Source organism: Bos indicus, chromosome 3 (genome assembly GCF_029378745.1).
Source record: "Bos indicus isolate NIAB-ARS_2022 breed Sahiwal x Tharparkar chromosome 3, NIAB-ARS_B.indTharparkar_mat_pri_1.0, whole genome shotgun sequence".
NCBI classification, from domain to species: domain Eukaryota; kingdom Metazoa; phylum Chordata; class Mammalia; order Artiodactyla; family Bovidae; genus Bos; species Bos indicus.
In genome coordinates, this window is record NC_091762.1 from 106652324 (window position 1) to 106677863 (window position 25540).

The window sequence follows — 25540 nt, forward strand, 5'->3', positions numbered from 1 at the left end:
GGTTGAGCACCCAGCGCACTGCCCCCCCTCCTGCCGGCCCGCACGCGCACTCTCCCGCGGCTGCCCGCCCCCTTCTCACGCCCTGGACGCGCCTCCCTCCCTCCCGCAGCCCAGTCCCGCCGGCTCCGCTTTCCGCAGCCTCCTGCTTCGGCCAGGCCGGGTCAGAGCCGAGCATGGAACCAGGGGAGCCCCGGGAGCCCCGCGAGCCCGGGCCAGGAGCAGAGACCGCCGCGGCCCCGCAGTGGGAGGAAGCCAAGACTTTCTATGACAACCTCGCGCCCCAGAAGAAACCCAAATCGGTAAGACCAGGGCATGGGTATGGGGCAGGGCAGGGTGAGGGTCACTCTAGGAGGGGTCGTCAGCCCTTCGGAGAGGGACCCGTGGTGCCCCTCCTAGAAGGGACGCAGGTCCTCATCACCAGCATATGCCAGGCCGTTGGCACAGGCTCCGTTTTATTTTGAGAGCTCTGGTCGGGTGTTTTTTTTATCTCGGGACTCCAGTTCCACGCCAGGATCCTCCTCCCCCATGCTGTCATCAGGGCCCAGCTCCGAGCCGTGGCCCAGCCGGGGGCACGGGGGCAGCACTTGTTGGCAAAGCCGGTCAGCGGCGCCTGCAGAAGCGCCGGGGCTCAGGTAACCGAACTCTGTAAATCCGGCTCCTTGCTGTGCGCTCTGGTTTCTGCCATCCTGCGCACAGGGCTCCGGCTCGGGGTGCCAGGCTCCCTGGGTTTTAAGAGAAGGGAGCTGCACTGGAATCTGCGCTCTGAGCTTAGGGCTCTGCGTCCCTGACTCTGGGGTCCCAGCGCTGGACTGTGCCCCAGCTCCGGGCTCTCCTCCCCTCACAGGGTAGCCCTCGCTGGCATCAGTGTTTCTGCTACCTAGGTGGTCGCCTCAGCCCTCCAGGACTCACACAGAGGAGGAGTCTCCTCTCCCCTTGGTTCCTGGGCCTTGCTCACTCCAACTTCCCCAATCTCAGAGCTTGGGAAGGGGATGGAGGATGGAAGCTAGCTCAGAGCATCCTCCAAAGAGCTCCAAACTGACCTTAAAGCACCCTGCTGCTTCCCTCCAAAGACCCCTTCCATGAGGCCCACCTGGTCACCAGTCATTCCCTGCTGCACCTCCAGTCCTGCTCAGCAGTGCAGATTGAGAGATGAATTAGGCTGAGTCCCTGCCCCAGGAGCTCACAGAGACCCTAGATATGGTGAATGCCCAGGTGAAAACCTTAGCAGTGGGAGCATAAGGCAGTGACTGCCAACTCAGGAAGTCTTGTAGAGGTGGCTTGGTTTGAGCTGATCTTAAAGCCCGAGTAGGTGGACCTTCCCAGACAGGGAAACAGGATGAGCAAAAGACACACGGTCGATGTCTTTGAAACTGAGTGAGAAAGTAAAATGCAGGATCTTTAGGAGAGGAGTTGGGAAGATGCCAGAGACCCACAGAGGGCCTTGAGTGCCGCATTAAAAAGTCCAGATCTTATTCAGTGGGGTTGCTGCTGCTGCTGCTGCTAAGTCGTGTCCGACTCTGTGCGACCCCATAGATGGCAGCCCACCAGGCTCCCCCGTCCTTGGGATTCTCCAGGCAAGAACACTGGAGTGGGTTGCCATTTCCTCTTCCAATGCATGAAAGTGAAAAGTGAAACTGAAGTTGTTCAGTCGTGCCCGACTCCTAGCGACACCATGGACTGCAGCCTACCAGGCTCCTCCATCCATGGGATTTTCCAGGCAAGAGTACTGGAGTGGGGTGCCATTGCCTTCTCCAGTGGGGTTAGAGGTCTTAAAATTAGGCTCCATGAAGACCCATGTTTCAGGGTGTCTGCTTACAGATGAAGTCAATTCATTTTCTTTCTTCCTCAAACTATGTTTTACAAAAGTAAAAATATGTGATAAAACTCAGCTCACTCAAATGTGTTGGTGGACATGTTAGCACCTTGGAGACCGCCAGTGTGTTACCTTATGCTACAGGTCGATGATCTCTTTTAGCAAACCTCAGAATGAAGTTTTTATGGTGATCTGTTTTAAAAGAAGAGTATCGTGAGATTGCTGACAACTGTGGTTGAGTTTCCTGAGGCTTGTAGTTTAAAATAGAACAAAACAAAAAAGCCTTTTTACCATTCGCAGCCACTTATTGGTATGAATCAGGACTTTCTCAATGCTGTGCAAAACCCAGCAAATTGAAACATAAACAAACTGACTAGATGATGAAGTTTAAATTCTCACTGGCCTCCTGTATTCATTGGTGGACATTAAATATAAATTGGTACAAACATCTGAATACATAATACATTTGAATTTATGTGTGTGAAAGTGAAAGTTGCTCAGTTGTGTCTGACTCTTTGGGACCCCATGGACTGCACCATGAAATTCTCCAGGCCAGAATACTGGAGTGGGTAGCCTTTCTCTCATCCAGGGGATCTTCCAAACCCAGGTCTCCCACATTGCAGGTGGATTCTTTACCAGCTGAGCCACCGGGGAAGCCCAAGAACACTGGAGTGGGTAGCCTATCCCTTCTCTAGAGGATCTTCCTGACCCAGGAATTGAACCGGGGCCTCCTGCATTGCAGGCAGATTCTTTACCAACTGAGCTGTCAGGGAAGCCCTATTGAATTCATGGTATGAATTTATACCAATAAAATATGGTACTATATGGTTTACATATTGGGGCTCTCCCAAAAAGTTTATTTGCATCAATGTCAACCTACTTTTTAAACAAGTATGAAAACCATTATGAGCTACTACAGGATTTTTCAACAAGGGATTAACTTGGTTCGTTTTCATTTTAGCAAGGTCACTTTGCTAAAGTGAGGCTGTGTTTGTGGATGGCTTGGAGAGGGTGTGCCTGGTAACAGGCAGAGCAGTGAAGAGGCTGGTTCCTGCCTGGGGAGGAAGCTGGACTAATGTCACAGCCTCAGGGATGGAAAGAAGGGGATGGAGACTAGGGTGGTGAGTGGAGCTCACCAGTCCGTTTCCTCCGGGAGCTCAGGCCCAGTCGTCAGTTATGACCTCTCGGTCAGTCCCTGGACCTTGCTGTTCTCTGGGTGGCAAGGAGACTGGCGGCTTCCTGGCCCCTACTCCTTCCTGTGGGAACCCCTCCCCCCACTGGCTATTTTGGGGGCTTTGGGCCTCCTGGGCTGGTCTGGCCTAGACTTATTCTCATCCCCCGGCTCCTGAGTGAAATAGTTAACCCTGAAGGTCTATATGAGGCCCTCACCTCAAGAGGTCAGAGGACTTCCTAAGTCCAGACCTATCTTGTTCCCCTCTCCTCCAGCAATTCTTCTGTCTCTAAGTCCTTCTAGAAACAGCAGTTTGTGGCCATGTTCCTATCTTGGGCCCAACAGGCAAAATCCCAGGGCCTCAATGCGAGCTCTTCGGGCAGGCAGGTGGGGCCAGGTTGCCCTGCATGACGCCTCAATCTTGTCCCTGAAGCAGGAGTAACCAGCCGGTTCCCCAACACCACTCCAGTGAAAGACAGAGAGAGCTGGAGGGACCTGGCTTCTTGGAGTCCAGAGCTCTTAAACTGAGACCTTGGTCTGGCATAGAGGGTCTTTCTGATCCATGGTTCAGTCCGATGTCTGGACTTCTTCCTGATTTCTGGAGGAACTGCCCTGAGGTACACCTGATGGCATTTGACAGGGTGGCCTCCCTCTGCAGCGAGGTCCAAGGACATCTCTAGGTGCTTGGCTTCTCCCCAGCTCTGAGCAGCCCCTTTCCCCTGTTCTTTCAGCTCTGCCTGGAGCCTGGACAGGCTGTTCCTCTCTTCCAGCTGGGATCTGAATTTTCCACAGCATCTAAGGCCCTCTAGGCCCTTAGACTCCTCCTCACTTGTACAGAGTCAGAGCAGGCTAAGCAGGAGAGCAGGGTCCCATCCTGGGACTCTCCATTTTGGGGGTAAAGAGTCCTACCCTTTGAAACCTCCGTCTGAAGGCATGGTGCCCCTCACCAGTTCCCCCAGATCTGGAAAGGGAGGCCAGGAGGGTAGGGAAGCATCCAGGACAGTGGATGTAGCAGGGGTTGGGGTCTTCCAGGAGTGCTTGAGGAGGGGAGTAGAGGTGGGTGGTGCTGCTGTGTGGACGGAGGCCAGAGGCTTAAGATCTTATCCTGGCTCTGCTGTGGCTTTGCTGGATGACCTCGAGTAATACTCTGCCGTCTCTGGGCCTCTTTCCCCATCTGTCAAAGAAGGAAGTGGAGACTCCTGGGACTGAGGCAGCTGGGATCTTTTTCTTGCAATGGCCAGAGGTGGGATGCGATGGGATATGTGCAGGTCAGCCGGAGAAGACCCAGGACACAGCAGTCTGGCAGGGACTGTGGGACAGAAAGTGAGGAGCGAGACCTTGGCTGGCTGCCTGGGCTGGAGCGGCTGCTTGGGAACCTGCCTGAAGGGGCTGGGAGGGCAGCTGGCTCTCTGTCCTTGAAGGGGTGATGGGCTGTCCCTGGGGCAGTAAGTCCAGGGGGCGAGGCAAGCTCAGCTCCTGCCTTGAAGGCCAGCAGACCTCCTGGGTTTATGAGAGCGGGTCTCCCCACCCCCCTCGCAACTGTACTCTTACCGTCCCAGGCCATCCCTCTATTACCCCTTTTCTTTAATTTTTACCTTCCTTCCTTGAAGGCTCACAGTGGCTAAGGGGGTTGGGAGGTACCCAGCCCAAGGACACACAGACACTGGGGGTGGTTGGTGGCTGACAGAGTTACTGGGTTGAGCCCCAGACGACGGTCACCTGTCCTGCCAACACCTTGGACTCGCCCTGCTGGCCCCACACACTGTCTTGAATGGGGTAAAAGTCAAATGCAAACTGAGGTCTGCCTCATGAGTCTGGGGACTCTGGTCTTCTGTTCCTACTTTGAGGTTCTAAAGCTTCATTAGCCACTATGGCTACTTAAGTTTAAACTGATTAAAATTATATGCAATTAAAAATTCAGTTCCTTCTTCTCACTGGCTGCATTTCAAGTGGCTCTCTAGCCACATACAGCCACACAGACAGTGCTGGACATTTCCTTTTTCACAGAGAGGTCTAATGGACATTGTTCCTCTAGAGGAGGCATGGACCTCTGCCTTGGGGATAGATCATAAGCTCCCTGGGCGGGGGGGATCACATCTGTATGGTCCCCCAATCAGTGCCTGTCACATGGTCATCACTCAGTGTTGTCAACTGATTGGGACCCAGGCTTGACTCCAGAGAGAAAAATTGGGATTGACTGCGTGGCTGCCAGGGCTGCTAGGAGCAGGCCACAATGCAAGGTCCATTTATGAGCCTTGCCCCCAACTTGAGTCCCTGCTTCCTCATCTGTCGAATGGGAACCATGGTCCCAAGATTGCTCAAGTCACAGAGATGTAGTGGGACTCTCTAGACAACTGTGAGTCCCTTGGGGACCTGCATTCTCATCCTCCGCAGGGATTATGCAGGGTCCGGCTGCTGCCTGTGGCGGCATTCCCCTCTCCCTATTCCACAGGAGGTGCTGAAGGAGTTCTGAGACCCTCGTGGGCCCCTGAAAGAAAGCCTTCTGGCATCTGGCACCTGCCTACTCTTCTGGGCTCAGCTACACTCTGCCCCCATGCACAGGGCTCTGCTCACCTTTGTGAAGGCACGGCATGTGTTCACAGCTCCTCATGCCTTCCTTCACCCCACTCCTCCTTCAAGGCTCTGCTGAGACGCCACCTCTCCCATAGCAGCTTCCTCTGAACTTTGCTTTCGCCTGGTTCTAGCATTCATTTCAGGCCCTTTTGCACCTCTGTTTACCCATCTTTCTCCCCCACCAGCTTCTGACTCTCAGGGCAGGAGCCGAGTCTCTACCAGGACCATCCTCAGGCAGAGCCCAGGTGCTTGGCACAAAGAAACAATAATAAATGTTTATCAAATCTGCGTCAACTCAAACAGTATTCTCTGAGCGTCTACTATATTTCAAGCAATTTGAACAGTTAAGGGCACTGCAGTGAAGTTTCTTGTTCGTGTTAAATTTGTTATGGCAAATACTGTCTTTCATTAAAATAAATTGCTTAAAAGTTCAGAGACATTAAATATTTACTGAGCACCTACTATATGCTAAGCACAGTTTGGAGGACTAGAGATACAATAAATGAACAAGATAACTCTGGTTCCTGCTCCCTCATAACTTAAGCATGGTTCCTGCTTCTAGAACTCTGCCTAGAAACGGAAATAGTTAAATAAGCAATTGCACTTCCCTGGTGGCTCAGTGGTAAAGAATCCACCTGCTAATGCAAGAGACTCTGGTTTGGTCCCTGGGGTCAAGAAGAGCCCCTCGAGTAGGAAATGGTAACCCACTCCAGTATTCTTGCCTGGGAAATCCCATGGACACAGGAGTCTTGTGGATTACAGTCCTTGGGGTCGCAAAAGAGTCAGACACGACCTAAGGACTCAACAACAACAACAGATAAGCAATTATGTATATTAACATATATGCACATATATAGTTGTTGTCAGAGGTTTATTGAAAATATTACAGCAGAGCAGAAAGATTCAAATGGCTCCACATGGTCTTTTGAAATTCATCCCAGCTGTAGGCTGAGTGACCGGCAGATTGGACAGACTACCAAAGTCCAGGAGATTCAGCATTTCCTTAGTGTCAAGCATCTACATCAATGAATTATACTAAAAGGAAAAAATTTACTAAGTTTACTAAAATTTTACTAAAAAGGAAATCGGTAGGAAATGTAGCAAGCCCATTACTAGGGATAAGGGACAGTTTTGTAAAGATGATATGTAGTTTGAGACCTGAGGGTTGAGTAGAAGTTGGCTGGATGGGGAGTCAGGGAAAGAGCAAATCAGGCAGAGAAAACATCCAGTGTAAAAGTTCAGAGAAGGGGTGGGGGAAGATGTGCTCAGACATAGAAAGGTCAGATAGAGCAAAGCAGGGTAATGAGAAGGTAAGAGAGGAGACAGAGGTAGGAGTCTCATGAAGGGCTTCCTACTCCATCCTCAAGGCTGCTGATCTGAGTGTGAGAAGAATTTGATGACAGTGGGTGCATGTGTGCTAAGTCACTTCACTTGTGTCTGACTCTTTGCGACTCTATGGACCGTAGCCCACCAGGCTCCTCTGTCCATGGGGTTCTCCAGGCAAGAATATCGGAGTGGGTTGCCATGCCCTCCTCCAGGGGATCTTCCCAACCCAGGGACTGAACCTGGGTCTCTTATGTCTTCTGTATTGGCAGGCAGGTTCTTTACCACACAGAGGGCACTACTGAAGGGGGTGGGCATGATCAGATCTGAATTTGAGAAAAATCCCCTGACGACAATATGGACCACATATTGGAGGGAATAAGAAATGGTGATGGCTGGCCCATGGTAGGGAAGACAGGAAGAAGTGGATGGATTCTAGTAGAGTGGATAAGTTTTGGTGACTGATTGAAGGGGAAGGGAGCAGAGGAAGAGGGAAGACTTGAGGTTGACGTCTGGGCTCTGGGCTGGGGGATGAGTGATTGGTTGTGCGGAGCACTGAGATGAGGAAGAGGGGAGCGGGGTGAGGCTTGAGGGTGGACAGATTGCTGTCCTTGGGAATTCAGCCTTGGGCATGATGAGTTTGAGTGTTTGTTAGTCAACTGGGCAGTTAGAAATAACAGTCTGGAGCTCAGGAGAAAGATCTAGGCTGGAGACAGATTTTCTTCTATAATTGTCATGCTTCTGGGCGCCATTTCTTCCCAGGGGCGTGTAGCTCCCATTTTATAAAGGACACCTTCTGAAGACCATCTTGAGCATCAATCATACTCTGGCTGCTTACACTGTATTCATTTTTCTGTCATGTCAAGCTGGGCAGCTAGACTGCAAACTCCCTGAGGACATGGCCTCCCACCAGATTGTCCTCCTCCTTGGGGAGCCATCGTCTCTCCCCAGTCCCCAGCTGGGTCCTTCACAGAGGGGATCCTGATCTAGGTCTGTCCCTGCCCAAGACTGGGCTCCTTTAGGGCAGAGGCCAGGCCTGGGCTCTCTCCCTGCCCCAGTTCCCAGAAAGGCTGGTACATGAGACCCGCCTCAGGGAAGTCTGAGGGTAGACCCCTTCTCCTGCATCCCTGCAGCCCAAGCCCCAGAATGCCGTCACCATCGCTGTGTCCTCCCGAGCCCTGTTCCGCATGGACGAGGAGCAGCGGATCTACACGGAGCAGGGCGTGGAGGAATACGTGCGCTACCAGCTGGAACACGAGAACGAGCCCTTCAGTCCTGGACCAGCCTTCCCCTTTGTGAAGGTGAGGGCAGTCCCACCACTGGCCATACAAAGCCTTCATGGGCATTAGCTAAAAGCCCTCCCACGGGAGTTGGGGTTGGTAGATTGCATTTAGGATGGATAAACAAGGTCCTACTATATAACACAGGGAACTATATTCAATATCCTGTGATAAACCATAATAGAAAAAATAGGAGAAAAGGAATGTATAAAAAAGTATATTCTGCCGCAAATCTTGTTATAATTTCAGACATAGTATTCATCCAAGGAACACTGTTTTTGTTGTGTTTTAATCTTTATTTATTTGGCTACACCGGGTCTTAGCTGTGGCATGCGAACTCTTACTTGTCACATGTGGGATCTAGTTTCCTGTCCAGGGATCAAATCTGGGCCCCCTGCATTGGGAGCCCAGAGTCTTAGCCACTGGACCACCAGGGAAGTCCCCCCAAAGAACACTGTCTTTTATTACAGATTAACTAGAGAGGAACATAATAATGTAACTGAAAAATACCTTAATCTAATATATTGAACTATTTTATATTTTGTATTTACGATTATCTACTGAATTTGCTTTCACTTAAAGAAATCTTAATTACTTCTTATTTTTTTTAAAATAAAAGCACTCCCATAGGGGTTTGAGTAAAGGAAAAGGGTCCCCTCTGGGTAGTGCTACCCCACAGGAGCGTGACTTGGCAAGGGGACAGCCATTGTGAGAAGAAGAGTCCTCCCCATCCCCTGAACGAATGCAGCCCCACTTCAGATACCCAGCTTAGTTCATGGAACCTGAGATGAATTTCGACTTCCACTCACCCTTTTAGTGAGGTGTCAAAATCTAATAATTTACATTATTGAATGGGCAATAATCAACCCATACAAGGACAGAGATTAGGAGGTGATAGTCCATGTCCACTGATCTGACCTCGAGCCCAGCCCCTGACTTCCCCTCCCCTCCAAGCATTGGATCCCAGCCCACCCCTCATCCCCAACCCTGGCTACTAACCCCAGGCATCAGTCCCTGGGGAGTCTGAGCCCTAGGACCCACTTTCCCATCCAGGCTCTGGAGGCTGTGAACAGGCGGCTGCGGGAGCTGTACCCTGAGAGCGAGGACCTCTTCGACATCGTCCTGGTGACCAACAACCACGCTCAAGTGGGTGTCCGTCTCATCAACAGCATCAACCACTATGGTAAGCGTGACAGCTTTGGCCATGACATGATCCCTAGCAGACACCCAGGGTTGGCATCCCAGCTCTGCAGGGTGCAGGTATGCCCACTGGAATCTTAAGCCCAGTGGGGTTCTGGTAAATAGGCTCTTTCAAAAAACAAAACCACCCCTCCCCAGACTCTGATCATAGCGTTGCCATTTTCAGGGTGTTAATACTCCCATTGTGGCTGATGTCCAGCTATCAATAACTGAACAATCTAACTGGCTCCAAAAGTCCCTGAATGTTTGACATTTGGCCCTTGTAAGCTGGTACAAGCCAGCTCCAGCACATCCTTGCACAGGCCCCACTCCCTTCGCGATGCAATTGGATATTTGCTGCCTCTGTGTCTCAGTTTCTCTTTGCAGTGGGGCTGACAGGTCTTACAGGGCTGTTGGGGGAGGCAGGTGCAGTCGTCCGAGTGAACAGACTTTGTGTCTTAGTCCAAACTCTTGACTGAAAGTAATGGACCCTCTAGAGCCAGCCTTAGCTCAAGAGAATGATTTCTTACTAGGTTATTGGAGTGCCTCTTGGAACCACAGGGAAGGAAGTAAAACTGAGCCCAAAGGGCCTGAATCCAAGTACTGGTAATCTCTCCAGGGCTCTTTTTCTCTCTGGACCACAAGAGCCCTGATTTCTGCTTTTCTCAGCAAACCCATTCTTATTTTCCTTTGTTGTCTCTTTTTCTCTTTCTCCAAACTGTGTTTCTTTGCTTTTCTTGAATATGGCCCAAATTTACAAGTTTACGAGTCCTTGTTTTCAGCAAGCAAGAGAACCAGTTGGCATTGTTTTAATCCTAATTTCAAACTCTTGGAATCAGGGGTGATATTAAAAATATTTACCCACTTTGTGACACAAGCTCCGAGGAATCAAGATGGACACCACCTATGGTACCAAGGCAGGGTCCTGAAGGACCCCTGCTGTGCCCTTCCATGGTGGACAGTCGTGTGTGAGGGGCTGGGGCAATGATGCGGTAACTCCATGGGTTCAGAGCAGCAGCTGTTGACTGACAAGCAAAGTTTTACAACCTGCACAGACATGGGTACCAGTGACTATCAACCCAGGCTGGAAGAGAATCTGACTGGCCCAGCTTGAGGCAGGTGCCTACCCCGATACAATCAACTACGATCAGGAAGGATTGACCGCGAATCACATGGCTGGGGACCTGCCTTTGTAGTACTGTGGTTCCCTGACAAGGGGATGTTACTGTGAGCCAGGCAGCTCCTTCAGAGATGTGGTCATCCCCATTTCATGGATGAAGGATGGGGGAAGCTCAAAGAGGGGAACGCTGGCCTAAAATCGCTCAGAGAATCACTCTGCTGCCCCACCACCACTCAGAACCAAGATGGCATCCACTGGACACGGAGGGACCACTCTGAGGTGCTGAGGGTTGACCCAGACATCACCTGGCTCCTCTCTACCTCCTCCCCAGACCTGTTCATCGAGAGGTTCTGCATGACAGGCGGCAACAGCCCCATCTGCTACCTCAAGGCCTATCACACCAACCTCTACCTGTCGGCTGATGCAGAAAAAGTGCAGGAGGCCATTGATGAAGGTAAGTCAAGCTGGAGAAGGAGAGTGTGGGGGATCTGGCAAAAAGGAGTGTAGGGAGCCAGTGTCAGAGATGGGCATCCTGGTCCTAAAGCTCTGAGCAGGCTCTAGGGGTTGCCATGGTAACTGGAAGGGCAGTACCTCCCTTAATTCCTATGGCCTGTCCTGTAAACCCTGAGAACAAGGTCCCATCTGTTTCACTCATTGCCCATCTAGTTCCCTCTCCCACCTCCTGCCCTACCATGTTGAGGATGCTTTTACTCATCCACATCACCCAGCCGTCAGTTTCTGTGGGAACCCTCTTTGCAGCCCAGAAAGCTATTCCCTTCTAAAAAAATCCTCCAGATCAGTAGGAGTTCTGATTCCTGTGTGACCATGGGCAGCCTCTGTCCCTCTCTGGGCCAGTGAGGAAGGAGATCAGTACTTTTCCAGCAAAGCGTAGAGCAAAGTGAGTCAGTTATGCATATATTCATTCTTTTTTTAGATTCTTTTTTCATATAGTTATCACAGAATATTGAATAGAGTTCCCTGTGCTATACAGTAGGTCCTTGTTGGCGCTTTGTCTTGTATATAGTAGTGTGTGTATGTTCATCCCAAGCTTCTAATTTACCTCTGCCACCAATATTTCCCCTTTGGAAATATTGTTTCCAAATAAGTTTGCTTTGCAGCCAACAATGTGTTCGCTTACTTCTTCCTCTCTCATGCTATCTCCTGCCTAGAAGCCTGGCCTCTCTCCCTGCTGAGGCTTACTCACCTGAGCTGCATGGGGCTCCAAGAGGCTTTCTTTAAGCCCAAAGCAGAACCCATTTTCCTAGACAGATGTCACACCCTCTGGTTGGGACCTTGGCACTGTCCTGCTTGAGTCCCTCTATATGTCTTTAAGTTAAGCCCAGGCTGGGGAGCAGGGCATAGTCAGAAGGGAGGCCCTGCTCAAGATCAGATGATTCTGGTTCATCCTGGCTCTAGCACTGGCAAAGCTGAGAAGGAAGCTGGCCTGATGTCCAGGGCCTGAGCTTGCTTATAGCATCCTCAGGCTAAGTGAAGGTGAGGTGAAGTCGGCATTGCTCACTCCTCCCAAAGCTCTGCCTCTTCCCAGGCCTAAGGACCCTAGATCCCCAAAGAGCAGGGCTGACGTGGCCTTTGGAGAGGTAAACAATCAAGGATGGGCTGAGCACATTGGCCAGGTCTCCAGCCTCCTGAAACTGCTCTCTGTCATCCAGTGAGCTCTAGTCTGGAGCTAGGGTTCGCAACAGGCATACTGGACCCCATGGAGAAGTCCAGAGTCTGTACTGAGTCACATGTCAATAGTGCTGCCTCCCATGGCCACCCGGGTTACCCCAGGGAAACTTTAAAGACCAGGCAGCCCTAAGGAGGGCATGTAGGGGTGGTTTACCTGCTAAGTCGTGTCCTATTCTTGCAACCCCATGGATTGTAGCCTGCCAGGCTCCTCTGTCCATGGGATTTCCCAAGCAAGAATATTGGAGTGGGTTGCCATTTGCTTTTCCAAGGGGTCTTCCTGACCCAGGGATCAAACCAAGATCTCCTGTGTTGCAGGCGGATTGTTTACCATACCAGGGAGTAAGGCATACCTGGCTGTAGACTAGGAGCTGCCCACAGTGCCCCCACCCCAGACTGAAGCCTGGGATCCCTGGACAGAGATGAAGCATCCTTAATTTTATCTGGGTCTAGAGAGGGTGAGGGTCTTGCAGGAACCAATAGTAAGAGAGTAACTGAGGCCCAGCCAGGGTCAGGAGTCCTTCCTGTAGATCTACATCAGGGGCCTGTGAGGAGCCCCAGGAAGGACAGTGGTGACCTGGGGGGCCCTGCCTTCTACTCAGGACTGATATTCAACTGTCCACACCAGTCTGCCCTTTCTAGAGTGTCGAAAGGCCCCCATACTGATGCATAAAGATAAATAGCTCCTGCCCTGTGCCTTCCAAGTGCCCTCCTGTTCGCTGGGAGCCCCTCGCCCCAGACCTTCCCTCAAAGCAGCAACTAAAGGGGAAACCCTGGCTTAGTCTGGGGTCCTCAGAGCCCTACTCAGAGATAAAGCCACTTTCCATTCCTTTTTTTTTTTTTTGGCCTCATTTCATGTAGCATGTGGGATCTTAGTTCCTCAACTGAGGATCAAACCTGCATCCCTGACATTGGAAGCCCAGAGTCTTAACCACTGGACTGATAGGAAACTCCCTCCGCTGTCCACTCTTACTGGCCTGTTTTGTAATATTCTGAATGTTGGCCCTCCTTTGCTGGGCCCTGAGTCCTGGGTGAGGCAGATGGGGCGACGATAGGGTGAGATAGCCCTCTCCTGGCCCCCCAGGCAGCTGAGGTGGGTGTCGGGGTGCCTATTACCCAGATGAGGGGGGACAGTCTTGCCTCTCTCCATGCAGGGATCGCAGCGGCCACCATCTTCAGCCCCAGCAGGGACGTGGCTGTGTCCCAGAGTCAGCTGCGCGTGGCCTTCGACGGGGACGCTGTGCTTTTCTCGGACGAGTCAGAGCGCATCGTGAAGGCCCATGGGTTGGACAGGTTCTTTGAGCATGAGAAGGCTCACGAGAACAAGCCTTTGGCCCAGGTGCTCCACACACTCCTGGGAACCCCTCGGTGGAGGAAGGAAGCTCCCCAGAACCTGCCCTTGGCTGGAACCTCCAGCCCAGAGTCAAACCCCAAGCTCAGCCCAGAATCCAACCAGGGCCCCTCCCCAGGCCTCCAGCGAGCCTTTCTCTCACCTTGACCCCTGGCCCCCCTCAGTAAGCTTCTACCTCTTCTCTGAGCCCCCACTGCTCTCATGACATTCCTACCCCCTCTTTGAAGCCCCCATTCTCTCTTGAAGCTGCTCTCTGAAGCCTCTGCCTCTTTGCAGCTCCTTTATGAAGTCTCTGTCCATTTCCTGGAGTCCCCATCCTCTTGCTAAATTCCCATCCCCTCTCTGAAGGCCTCTATCTTCTTTCTGGGTCTCCATCCCTTCTCTGAAGTCCCCATCCCTCTCTGAATGCCTCACCCTCTCTCTCTCTGAAGCTGCCCTTCCCTCTCTGAGATTCCCCCACCCCTCTGAGCAGGGTCCCATCCTCTAAAGAAGCCCCCGATTCCCTCACTGGAGGAAAGGAAGAGCCAGACAAGTGTCCCTCCTCGGGGCAGGGAGATCCAGCTGGTGTGGGGTCTGGGGCAGCCCGTCTGCTCTGGACCATACCAGCCCTTCTCACTTTCTGTCTTCCATCCATTGGCCAGGGGCTCGGGGATCCTCACTCACCCTCAAACTACTCAGAGTCTCCCTGAGAGCAGAACATGACCTAGAGCTGGTGGAAATCCCCTGGGGTCGGAACTACTGGGATTCTCCAGCCCTTGGGGAGCTCCTGTCTATGCCTTTAACAAAAATCTGGGTGCTCAGTAACCCCAAAGTCCCTCTCTCCAAGAGCTCAGCTGGCTTTAGCTATGACCCCTGAGTGTTCATTTCACTTCCTTTCTTGTTGGTCCTTCCTAAATCCTTGGGAATCCAGAGCAGGACGGTTTTGTGGGGTTTTTTTTGTTTGTTTGTTTGTTTTACATTAAGTGAGAGGCAGAGCCCCAGGAGACCTCTGCTTTCCCCAGGTCACCCAGCAAGTGAGGGGTCTCCAAGATTAGAAGCACACCTTTCCTGATCCTTTCCCTGATCCTACGAAACTGGAGCACGACACTCTGAGCCACCCATGCGCCCCAGGAGCAGGGTCGATACTGGGCAGTGACACACTGGTCTGTCTGTCCCAGTAGTCTGCAACCAGAATCCATTCTGTTTAAAGGGTGCCCATGCCATAGTTACTAAATATTTTTAATCTCCTCCCTGCTGATGAGCACAAAAGCCACACTTACAGAGCTGTAGGACAGACACCCATATACCTGGTGGGCTGCTATAGTAACAGGGGCCCAGGTGTGTTTTTTCTGACACAGCAGTGTGGACACCTAGAATGCCGTGGGTACCTACAATCCAACTGATGCATGCAGTAGCCTGAGCAGGCAGAGCAGAACTGAGAGATTAATAGGGATCCTGCAAAACACTCCAACCACAAACAGCAAGATCTTAGTGCTGTAGGGAGCCCAGCTGGTGAGGGGGCAAAGTGTTTGGGAGATGGGTAAGCTCATAGCGTTCCTTCACCTTCTTGTAGGGCCCCTTAAAGGGCTTCCTGGAGGCACTGGGGAGACTGCAGAAGAAGTTCTACTCCAAGGGCCTGCGACTGGAGTGTCCGATTCGCACCTACTTGGTGACAGCACGCAGTGCAGCCAGCTCGGGGGCCCGGGCTCTCAAGACCCTGCGCAGCTGGGGCCTGGAGACGGATGAGGCCCTGTTCCTTGCGGGAGCACCCAAGGGCCCCCTTCTGGAGAAGATCCGCCCGCATATCTTCTTTGACGACCAGATGTTCCACGTGGCTGGGGCTCAGGAGATGGGCACGGTGGCCGCCCACGTGCCTTACGGCGTGGCTCAGACATCCCGGCGGACCTCACCTACGAAGCAGGCCGCCCCTGCGCAGTAGCTGAGCCACCAGCGCCACCCAATGGACCTTTCTGGTTCCCCACCTCTCTGCCCTTCTGCATGTCTGCCCTCATCCCTGGGAGTGAGGTACCTGTAGAACACTGCAGACGGGGCCAGCATCCTCACCAGCCCTCCTTTTAGGCAAACACTGTGCCATGATCCTGGCTCAGAAAGTAAGACTGTGCACAGTAGCTGGGTTTCAGGGGGAAGTTGATGAGACTGAGGGTGGGAGAGTCAGAGCAGCCAGGATGCTTCAAGGAGGGCTGCTGAAACTAGCTCAGTGTAGTACAAAGAAATGGGATCTGGCTTCTAAGCTCTGTCTTGGCAAATTAAGTGTATGACTTTAAGCTCCCTTGCAAGGGACTCTAGGATGAGGTGGCCTGCCCCTGAGGTGCACTGGTGAACACTCCGTCCTTGCAGGAACCCCTGCAGCCCCTTCGTCACCATCTCCGAGGAGAACGCTCACTACTTGATGAGTCAGTTTCCCCATCTTCTAGGTGGTCTTCAAACTCTCCTTTAGCTAAAGAAGCTTGGGTTTTATGAGATTGCCCTTTTTGAAGCAAGCATTGTATGCTGGGGCTGCTCCTGATATATATGGTGCTTTTGTACAAGTTATAGAAGGATGAGGTCTTTGGAATGAATTACGAAAAGAGAACCATTCCTGTGAACTGACCCAGACCACACTGGGGTGCACAGCTTGGTTAGCAGGATATAGGCTGGATTTCAGCACCTGCTGGCTCCTCAGCCCAGAGGCCTTTGTCAAATGGGCAAGATGCACAATCAACCACAGCCACTTCCCTACAGTTTTACACATTTGGGAACCACTGGACTAGACGACCTGTCTGCTTCCTGCGATCCCCTGAGTTATCAAGGGTCAGCAGACAGGTGCAGGAGTTTGTGGAAGGAGTGGAGTGAATTTAACCTGCATGCAAACTCTCCTATGGCCAGCAGGGGGCACTGCCTGATCAATGCTTCCTTTGCTTTTGTGTGTTTTTTTAGCCAAATTTGATTTGTTCCTCCCTGCCAACTCTCTCATCTCAGCCCTTACTCCCTCAGTGGTTGTATCCTGCTCTGCTGCCAAGCAGCCGTGTTGGTGGAGGAAGCAGTGGAGAACTGGTGTTTACCATGGCAATCCACTCCAGCACTCTTGCCTGGAAAATCCCATGGACGGAGGAGCCTGACAGGCTACAGTCCATGGGGTCGCAAAGAGTTGGACATAGGCTACAGTCCATGGGGTCGCAAAGAGTTGGACACGACTGAGCCACTTCACTTTCACCTTTCATTGTGAGCTCAAATGCATGGAAGAAAGCTCAATGACTGAAGTGGGAAGTCATCCAGGATTAGCCTGAGGGAAGGCCTGCCTGGGGTAATGTAGGAAGTGTGAAGAGGTCTGGTTTGGGCTGTGGCTGATTAGTGAGGAAGGAGTGAAATGTCCACTAGCAAGATTCTCCAGCGCTGGGATTCTGAGTGGAGGTGGTGAGCTCACTGTCTCTAAAGACGCTGCGCAGGGACTCCAGGATGAGGTGACCCGGTGGGCTTGCAGGATCCCCTGCGGCGCCTTTGCCACCACTTGCAGGGGAGAACTCTCATTGCTTGATGAATCAGCCTCTTCCTTTGCTGACAAGCCTGGCTCTCTCTGGAGAGAAAGTGGGAGCTCCAGTGATTAATCCCACAGGAAGACCCAGAGGGATAAGCAGACATCAGTGGTGGGGACTGATTGTCTAGCTCCCCAGGGGGAATCCCAGCTGTGAGCAACCACTTTATGAGGCAAGCCAAAGGTGCGATTGGAGGTGTGTGCAGGGGAGCTGGAATGCTTCTGGGGGCAGGGAAAGGAGTGATGGGCAATGTGGAGCCTGTCCTTTGTCCTTTTGAGGACTCAGCCCAGGGTCCGAACGGCCCAGGTTCTGGGCAATGTAGGGCATAGTAGCAGAGTCAGACAAATAACCCAGGAGGGAGAACAAAGCGAGAAGACTGAGCTGGCTCTGGAAATGAGCGGCAGTTTGTGTGAGAAGAGTCCTGGGCTCGCTGTCCCTCTCAGTGCTGGAGCAGCCAGGAGTCTGACTGTGGGGAGGAAGGGTAAGACCGTGCCGTGGGTGGGGAGTGGAAGGTGCTGAGGCAGCTCTGCTGACGCCTTATCAGGGAATGAGCAAGTGATAAAGGTGTCCTTGCACAAGGTCATTCCCAGCCACAGCCAGGATCCTCCCCGGCCTCCAGTCAGAGGCCCTGGTCGGGAGCTCTTTCCTCTGCCGAAGCCCTTGGCCCAGCCAGAGATACTGTGAGGCCTGAGGACGACCTCGAGGAGATGAAAAGGAAGTGAGGGAAGGAGCTCAGCCCCAGTCACCCTTGCTCTTGGCCGAACCACACCAAGGCCTTCTGCCTCGCCTCCCTCTGGGGTCAGAATCACCGGTTGGATGAGCCTCTGGGGCTCTCAGAGCTGGCCGGTAGCCATAAGAAGCCTGAGAGTCTGGGCACAACCGCGGCTCACTGCTTGGACTGGGCTGAGTGAGCAGGGTGGACACGTGCACTCCGAGGGCAGCACCAGATGTCACCTAATTAAGACACACCCCAGGGACTCTGAGGCCAAGAGGTCCTGCCTCTAGGGCCTCGTGATTACAGGGCTGATTCTTCCAGGGCTCTCGGGAAGCAGGAAGATATGACGTGGAAAGCAGCAAGATAAGGTGCGCTAAAAGCTATCTATTTCACTGGAGCACGGTTAATAGACTTGGACAGCCCTGGGCAATGAGAGACACGAGGGTCCAAAGTCTATAATTGAAACCATAAATGAGCATTTCAGGCCTGGAAGAGCTTTCAGTGGCTGCCATAAAAGGCCAGAAGTCCTGGGGGCAGGCTGAGGCAGCTGCCAGACACACCTTCTGATCATTTCAAGTGGTGAGGAGGTGTGCTGGGGAGAAGATTGTTAATTGTGTCAGCAGGCAAATTAAAAGTGAACGTGAAAGAGGAGAGTGAAAAAAGCTGGCTTAAAACTCAAGATTCAAAAAACAAAACAAAACAAAACAAAAAAACCTGAAGATTCAAAAAGTGAAAATCCAGTCCCATTCCAAAACCGGTGTCCGGTCCCATTACGTTATGGCAAATAAATAGAGAAACAATGGAAACAGTGACAGACTTTATTTTCTTGGGCTCCAAAATCACTGCAGATGGTGATTGCAGCCATGAAATTAAAAGACGTTTGCTCCTTGGAAGAAAAGCTATGACCAACATAGACAGCATATTAAAAAGCAGAGACATTACTTTGCCAACAACGGTCCATCTAGCCAAAGCTATGGTTTTTCCAGTAGTCACGTATGGATGTGAGAGTTGGACCATAAAGAAAGCTGAGCACCTAAGAATTGATGCTTTTGAACTGTGGTGTTGGAGAAGACTCTTGAGAGTCCCGTGGACTGCAAGGAGATCAAAGCAGTCAATCCTAAAGGAAATCAACCCTGAATATTCATTGGAAGAACTGATACTGAAGCTGAAACTCCAATACTTTGGCCACCTGATGCAAAGAGCTGACTCATTGAAAAAGACCCTGATGCTGGGCAAAATTGAAGGCAGGAGTAGAAGGGGATGAAAGAGGATGAGACGGTTGGGTGGCATCACTGACTCAATGGACATGTATTTGAGCAAGCTCTGGGAGTTGGTGATGGACAGGGAAGCCTGGTGTGCTGCAGCCAATGGGGTTGCAAAGAGTCAGACACAACTGAGCAACTGAACTGAGGCAAATTAAAAAGCCATACAAGCACCAGAGCCCCTGGCCCAGCCAGGGACTGAAGCAATAGAGCAGAGAGGACACAGCTTCTAGCCAAAAGCATGGCACTCCTGCAGAACATGTCCCAGGAAATACTTACCAACCAAGTCCCAGACCCAGCGGAAACTGCCACTTAATTAAAACAGAAGCCCTGTTACTACACACTGAGATTTCCAAGGTCACTGCAAAACAGTCCTCTCCGCTTTCTGAGAACCCAGTCAGAGCGATGGGGATGTAGCAGAAGATGCCAGAGGAAACTGAAATCAGAAAGAAGTCTAAATCCAAGGTGGATTCAGCATTATAATGATATTCAACTGGTGTGCACCAGTCCAGCCAAACTGGTGCTTATAATACTGAAATGCCTCCGTAACAGTTATAAATAGCATTGTCCTGAGCCCCTGAGTGCCCCCTCCCCGTTGCCCTGGCCCCTCTATCTTCTCACGTTTCAGCAAAAAGGGGCTGTGGGAGCATGATGGATGGCCAGTGTCCACTCTGGTGGTCTCCTGGGTCTGCTGGCTTAGAGAGGTAAAGTGAGTTGTCCAAAGTCACACAGCTGGGAAGTGGCAACAGGAGAACTCGAGCTCATGTCTGTCTGATGCTGGGAATCAGGCTCTTAACTGTTCTGCCAAATGGCCCATCCACGTGCATAGATGTGACGCTTCTTAACACCGGACAGTCTGTTGAACATATTGACTCCCTGCCTGGCAAAATGCCACAATAGACTTGAGTGGGTACATCTTTGTTGCAGCTTCCTAAACAGCAAAGAAGAATTTAAGCTAGAATCAAACATTTGCAGACTTTCTGAAGCACCTCCAGACACCCCCATGTTCTGTGGAATCCATATGTTTGGGCTGATGCTGGGTTTGGCAAACTGTGGCACCTTGGGCCAAATCTGCTGCTGCTGCTAAGTCGCTTCAGTCGTGTCCAACTCTGTGCGACCCCCTAGACGGCAGTGCACCAGGCTCCCCCGTCCCTGGGATTCTCCAGGCAAGAACACTGGAGTGGGTTGCCATTTCCTTCTCCAATGCATGAAAGTGAAAAGTGAAAATAAAGTTGCTCAGTTGTGTCCGACTCTTCGAGACCCCATGGACTGCAGCCTACCAGGCTCCTCTGTCCATGGGATTTTCCAGGCAAGAGCACTGGAGTGGGTTGCCATTGCCAAATCTAGCCCACCAGCTTTTCTTTCAAATGATTTTCTTTATGTCTGGCTGCACAGGGTCCTGGCTGCTGCGTGGGCTTTTCTCTAGTTTCGGCAAGCAGGGGCTACTTTTTAGTTGCGGTGTGCGGACTTCTCCTTGTGGTGGCTTCTCTTGTTGCGGAGCAGAGGCTCCAGGGTGCGTGCAGGCTTCAGTAGCTGCAGCACGTGGGCTTAGCAGTCGCGGCTCCAGGCTCTAGGGGGGCCTTTGGCAAGTGCCTCAACTTTCCTGGGATTATTTTCTCCCCTCAGTCACGTCTGACTCTTTTTTGTCACCCCATGGACTGTAACCCGCTAGGATCCTCTGTCTATGAGATTCCCAGGCAAGAACAGTGGAGTGGGTTGCCATTTCTTTCTCCACCTACCACCTGTTTTTGTAAAGAAATTTTATTGGAATATAGCCATGCCCATTTGTTTACATATGTCTTCAGCATTTGAACTACAGCAAGAGAGTTGAATTGCTTCAGCAGAAATCAAGGAGGTGAAAAATTTCCTCTGGATCTTTGTAGGAAGAGTTTGCTGACCCCTGGGTTAAGGCAAACATCCCTGGCCTACTCCTTAGTGGGAGAGACCAGCTTACATCCATTCGGAGGTAGAGGCTGGCTAGGTTGCAAAGGAGGGCAGCAGGAGTAGGTTCTGTGCCCAGCTGCGGGCATCATCAGGGGTTGTAGGCATTGGGAATCTTGATGCTAAACACAGTAGGCCCTTAGCATCCGAAGACTGAAGATTTCAAGGTCTGTTTTCAAGTGCCTTGGCACATAGTAATTTGGAATTTCGATGCACACGTATGACTTGAGTGCTGGGTGCAGGGCAGGCAACAGGACCCCTGGCTAAAGCTGAGCCCAGCTGGCTAGCTAGTATCTGCTCAGCACAGCCGTGTGGTTCTCAGCTCATGAGTGCCCCTGAGGAGTTTCTTGAGAAGTGATAAGTGCTGGTAGATACATGGGCCTTAGGTAAATATTAGTTTGGGATAAAGTGAAGTGCCCCCTGTTGACTTAAGGACCTGGATCTAACGAGTCATCCACATGCTGTCTGTGGAAGCAAGAAATAGCTCTTCACAAAGAGGATTCCAGGGAGAATTTCAGCTGGCTCGGAAGTTACTGATCAAGTAAGATAACACTCAGGTGAAAGCTGGAATGTCAGTTTCCTTGTGGTTGTGAGAGAGTCACAGACATACATACCCTCATGCTGGAATTGTGGGTCAGGGGAAATCTGGAGATTTAGGGAATGGCAAGTGTAGAAGTGGTGCTTACTGCCATGATCGCTGGTGCTGTTCCACAGTAGAAGGATACCCTTCAGTGCTAAGCGCAGACCTGGCTTCAGAAGCCTTCTCAACCCAGCATTCTAGGCAGCCACCACTGGTGAGCTGGAGTTGACACGGAAGATGAAAAACCTGTTTTGCCATCCCTGTTAGTGGTGGATATTGCTCTCCAGGGCGGTGTGCAAGGCCCTGAATGTTCGTTCTCCGATGCTCTGCTGCAGCTCTGAGGATGCCAGGGTCTCACCTGGCTAGGTGAGAGGAGGGAGGGGGGGGACGGAGAATGGCATGCTGGGTTGGCGGCTTACTTAGAAGGGGTGCCTGAGGACTTCCCTGGTGGTCCAGTGGTTAAGAATCTGCCTGCCAATGAAGGGGACACCGTTTCGATCCTTGGTCTGGAAAGATTCCACATGCTGTGGGTCACCTAGGCCCATGCTCCCCAACTGTTGAGCCTGTGCTCTAAAGGCTGCGGGCTGCAGCTGCTGAGCTTGCACGCTAGAGCCTGTGCTCTGCAACAAGAGGAGCCACTGCGATAAGAAGCCGGCGCATCACAACTAAGTATCCCCCACTCCCCACAACTAGAGAAGACCTGGTGCGGCCAAAATTGAAATAAAATAATTTTTAAAAAATAAAAGAAGAGGTGCCTGAGAAGCAGTGTCTCAGGTTTCACTGTCTTCAAGCAAAGTACAAATGCCCCTCCTACCAGTAGGGGGCACTGCAGGCCAACACTCTGCTGCTGGCCGCAGTTTCTGGTTTTCTTTGCTGATTACTTTTCTCTCCCATGTTACTTGGTGCTGTGCTGGACTCCTGCAAGTAGCTCAGTCAAAAAGGACTTTGGGTGCTTTGAAGATGTTCATTAAACATACCTTTGTGATGAGCTGCTCTTACCAACAACCACTGTGATGGTGTGTATGGACACACTCATATGAATATGTGCAACAGGAAAAAAACTGCACACATGCATGCTTTTTGTACATGTTGTGGTTTTGTGGGTTTGTATAATGTTTTGTGGGTGTGTATAACGGGGCAGATAACTCTGCTAATGACTGAATGTGTGTGTGTGTGTGTGTACAGGATGGTTATCTCTGTTAACCAAGGGGTCCTGGGTATACTGATGGCCAGCCCTGCTTCCTGGAACTAGTCCTGGCTCTTCCTGTCATCTCATGGGCCTTTGCACATGTGCAGTGTGGGGCCCTCTGAGGCCAGGCCCCTTATCTATTTCTCCAGCTTCTATCCTCTGGCAAACAAGGTCTTGGCTCCTCACCCTCTGCCTCCCACCCTTCATCCCTGCAGCCTTAAAGACAAAGCGGTAGAATCACTTCTGAATGCACCTGCATCACCATCTACATTTATTTCTTCCCTTCTCTTGACAGTCCCGAGGCCAACATGTACAGTCGGGCAGATTGTGCACTGCACAAATGCAAATGGAGCCATTTACACTGTGAGTGATACCTCCTAGGCATTTATAAAAGCCGCTAACAGTACCCAGCTTCCCTGGTCATCTCATGGCCATAGCTAGGAAAGCTGCTTTCTTCCCTGCCCTCCTGGTCCAGCCTGGCCTACACTGGGACTGTCCTCCACTTGGGTGTTCTGGACTGATCCAGAAGGGACTTACCCTTGGCCTTGATCAGGAAGTATCTGATGGGTCATCCCCCAAGAGGGCTTTGGATTCTGTTTATGAAATTGAAATATGGCTGGCAACTTTTCGGTCACAAACCAAAACTCTGCAGACAGGAACCCTGAGTTCCACACTCCTGGCCTGCAGGTGAATACATCTTCATGAGCCAACTGTTAAAATGGGTCTGCTCTGGAATTAGGGTAGAAGCCTCAAGGCTGGGCGTGTAGCTGCATCAGATAGAAAATGATGAGGTCACTATAGACTGGACATCTGGGCCAGGCCACAGACTCTGATGCCTCCAAGGGCCAGGCAGGAGACATGAATGAGCAAGAGGATTAGGCAAGGACTGTAGCAAAATGGGGAACACAGATACTGTCGTCTGACATGGTTGCTGCTGTGTGGGAATGTGGGCTGCTGTTGCCAAATATTCCTCTCCATTTTCCAAGAGAAGCTAGAAATTTGGACTTTTAAATGTTGGCAGATATTATGGATTTAGAAAACACTGTGCATGCCAAATAAAACACATCTTACAGGCCAAATCCGGCCTCTGAGTTTCCAGTTTGCACCCTCTGACCCAGGCTTGGTGAATTGGGTTTTTCAGAAACGAGTAATTAACAGTATGAAGATATAATACTCAGACTCACAGAGCTTTGGATCCTAAGAGACCCTGGAGATAACCTGGTTCATCCCTTTGTGTGTTTTAAACTGTGTGCATATAAACTCCTTTATTAACAGTACACATGTCTCTGGGCTTCCCAGGTGGCGCTAGTGGTAAAGAACCCACCTGCCTAATGCAGGAGACTTAAAAGATAGGTTTGATTCTGGGTCAGGAAGATCCCGTGGAGGAGGGCATGGCAAACCACTCCAGTATTCTTGCTTGGAGAATCCCATGGACGGAGGAACCTGGCAGGCTCCACTCCATAGGGTCACACAGAGTCGGACACAACTGAAGCAACTTAGCTTGCGCACACACATATCCTTACGTTCTAGTGGAAGTGTTAGTTGTCCAGTCGTGTCCAACTCTGTGGCCCTGTGGACTGTAGCCTGCTCGGCTCCTCTGTCCATGGAATTCACCAGGCAAGCGTACTGGAATGGGTTGCTATTTCCTAGTCCAGGGGATCTTCCCCACACAAGGATTGAACGCAGGTCTCCTGCACTGCAGGCAAGTTCTTTACCATTCAACCCACTAGGGAAGCCCATATCCTTAAGTTCTAATTTCTACTTACAAACATCTTGGTACCCCCACTTTAGAAGAAGATTTAAAATGAAACCTCTACACACAGTGGGCTTGTGTCTACCTGTCAGAAGCCCTATTTTATACCATTTGTTTTATAGTAGGTCTACTTCAGTCTTTTGCAAACATGGGCTGCCCTGGCCTTCCTTATAACCTAGCTTCTCTCGGTTACTTTCCGTGGTAGACCAGTAAGTGCCTCCTTAAACAGGTGGAGCTCGTGTTTCTTCATCTGTGGGGCTTCCCTGGCCTGGGGGTGAGACTGCTCCCACTCTTCCCAGCATGGCCCCTCCGTGGTCTGCCCTCAGCCCTCCGCAGGCCCCAGCCCTGTCTGGCTCTGTAACATTTACCCAGTCACAAAAGAAAGGGTGCTATGTGCTTGCTGGCGTGGGTTCCTCTCACTGCTCATGCTTGTCCTACTCCTAGTGTTACAATCTGGCCTTCTGCTTCTTAAAAGCCACTCAAATAAATAGAAGACTTTTAAAATAAACTTACATTGCCTTCTTGTCGCCCCCTCACAATTGTACTCACCAGCTGGCTCAGGGTCCCTTCAAGGAATGCCAATAGAGGGACTCCCCTGGTGATCCAGTGGTAAAGAATCTGCCTTCCAATGTAGGGGATGCAGGTTCGATCCCTGATCAGGAACTAAGATTCCACATGCTGCTCAGAGCAACGAAGCCCACACACTACAGCTAGAGAGCCTGCGCTCTGCAAGGAAGACCCAGTGCAGCCAACGTTTTTAAAAGATTAAACAAAGAAATGCCAGTGAGGACCCATGGAGTGAGCAGGCCTGGTATCTGTCCCATCCTTGAGTATCAGTCCCTTTCCATGGTCTCTCCCTATCCACTTGAATGCCAACTTGCAGGGAGATGGTGTGAGCCCATCAGAAGGCCAGCTTCCTCCAGAAGTGCTCTCGGTGTGGACTCAGTATCCCCATCTGAGACTACGAGGGGGTGGGGAGGGGGACGGAGTGGGAGGAAGAAGAGGAGCTAAGAGAGCATTCGAGCTGCAGAAGGAAGGGAGGAACTCAGATTCCAGCCTCGGCCCCCACGTCATCTGTCCTCCAGCACCTC

The 25540-nt window shown here is 51.4% G+C and overlaps 1 protein-coding gene across 1 annotated transcript; it reads left to right on the top strand.

Moving 5' to 3' along the window:
• NT5C1A (5'-nucleotidase, cytosolic IA) lies at positions 1–24957 on the top strand. The gene is made up of 6 exons (XM_019957760.2): positions 1–299; positions 8015–8182; positions 9215–9344; positions 10792–10914; positions 13301–13485; positions 15050–24957. Exons 1-6 carry the CDS (start codon positions 174–176, stop codon positions 15413–15415), a joined length of 1098 nt encoding a protein of 365 aa, XP_019813319.2. The 5' UTR covers positions 1–173; the 3' UTR covers positions 15416–24957.
• Positions 24958–25540: the final 583 nt, after the last annotated feature.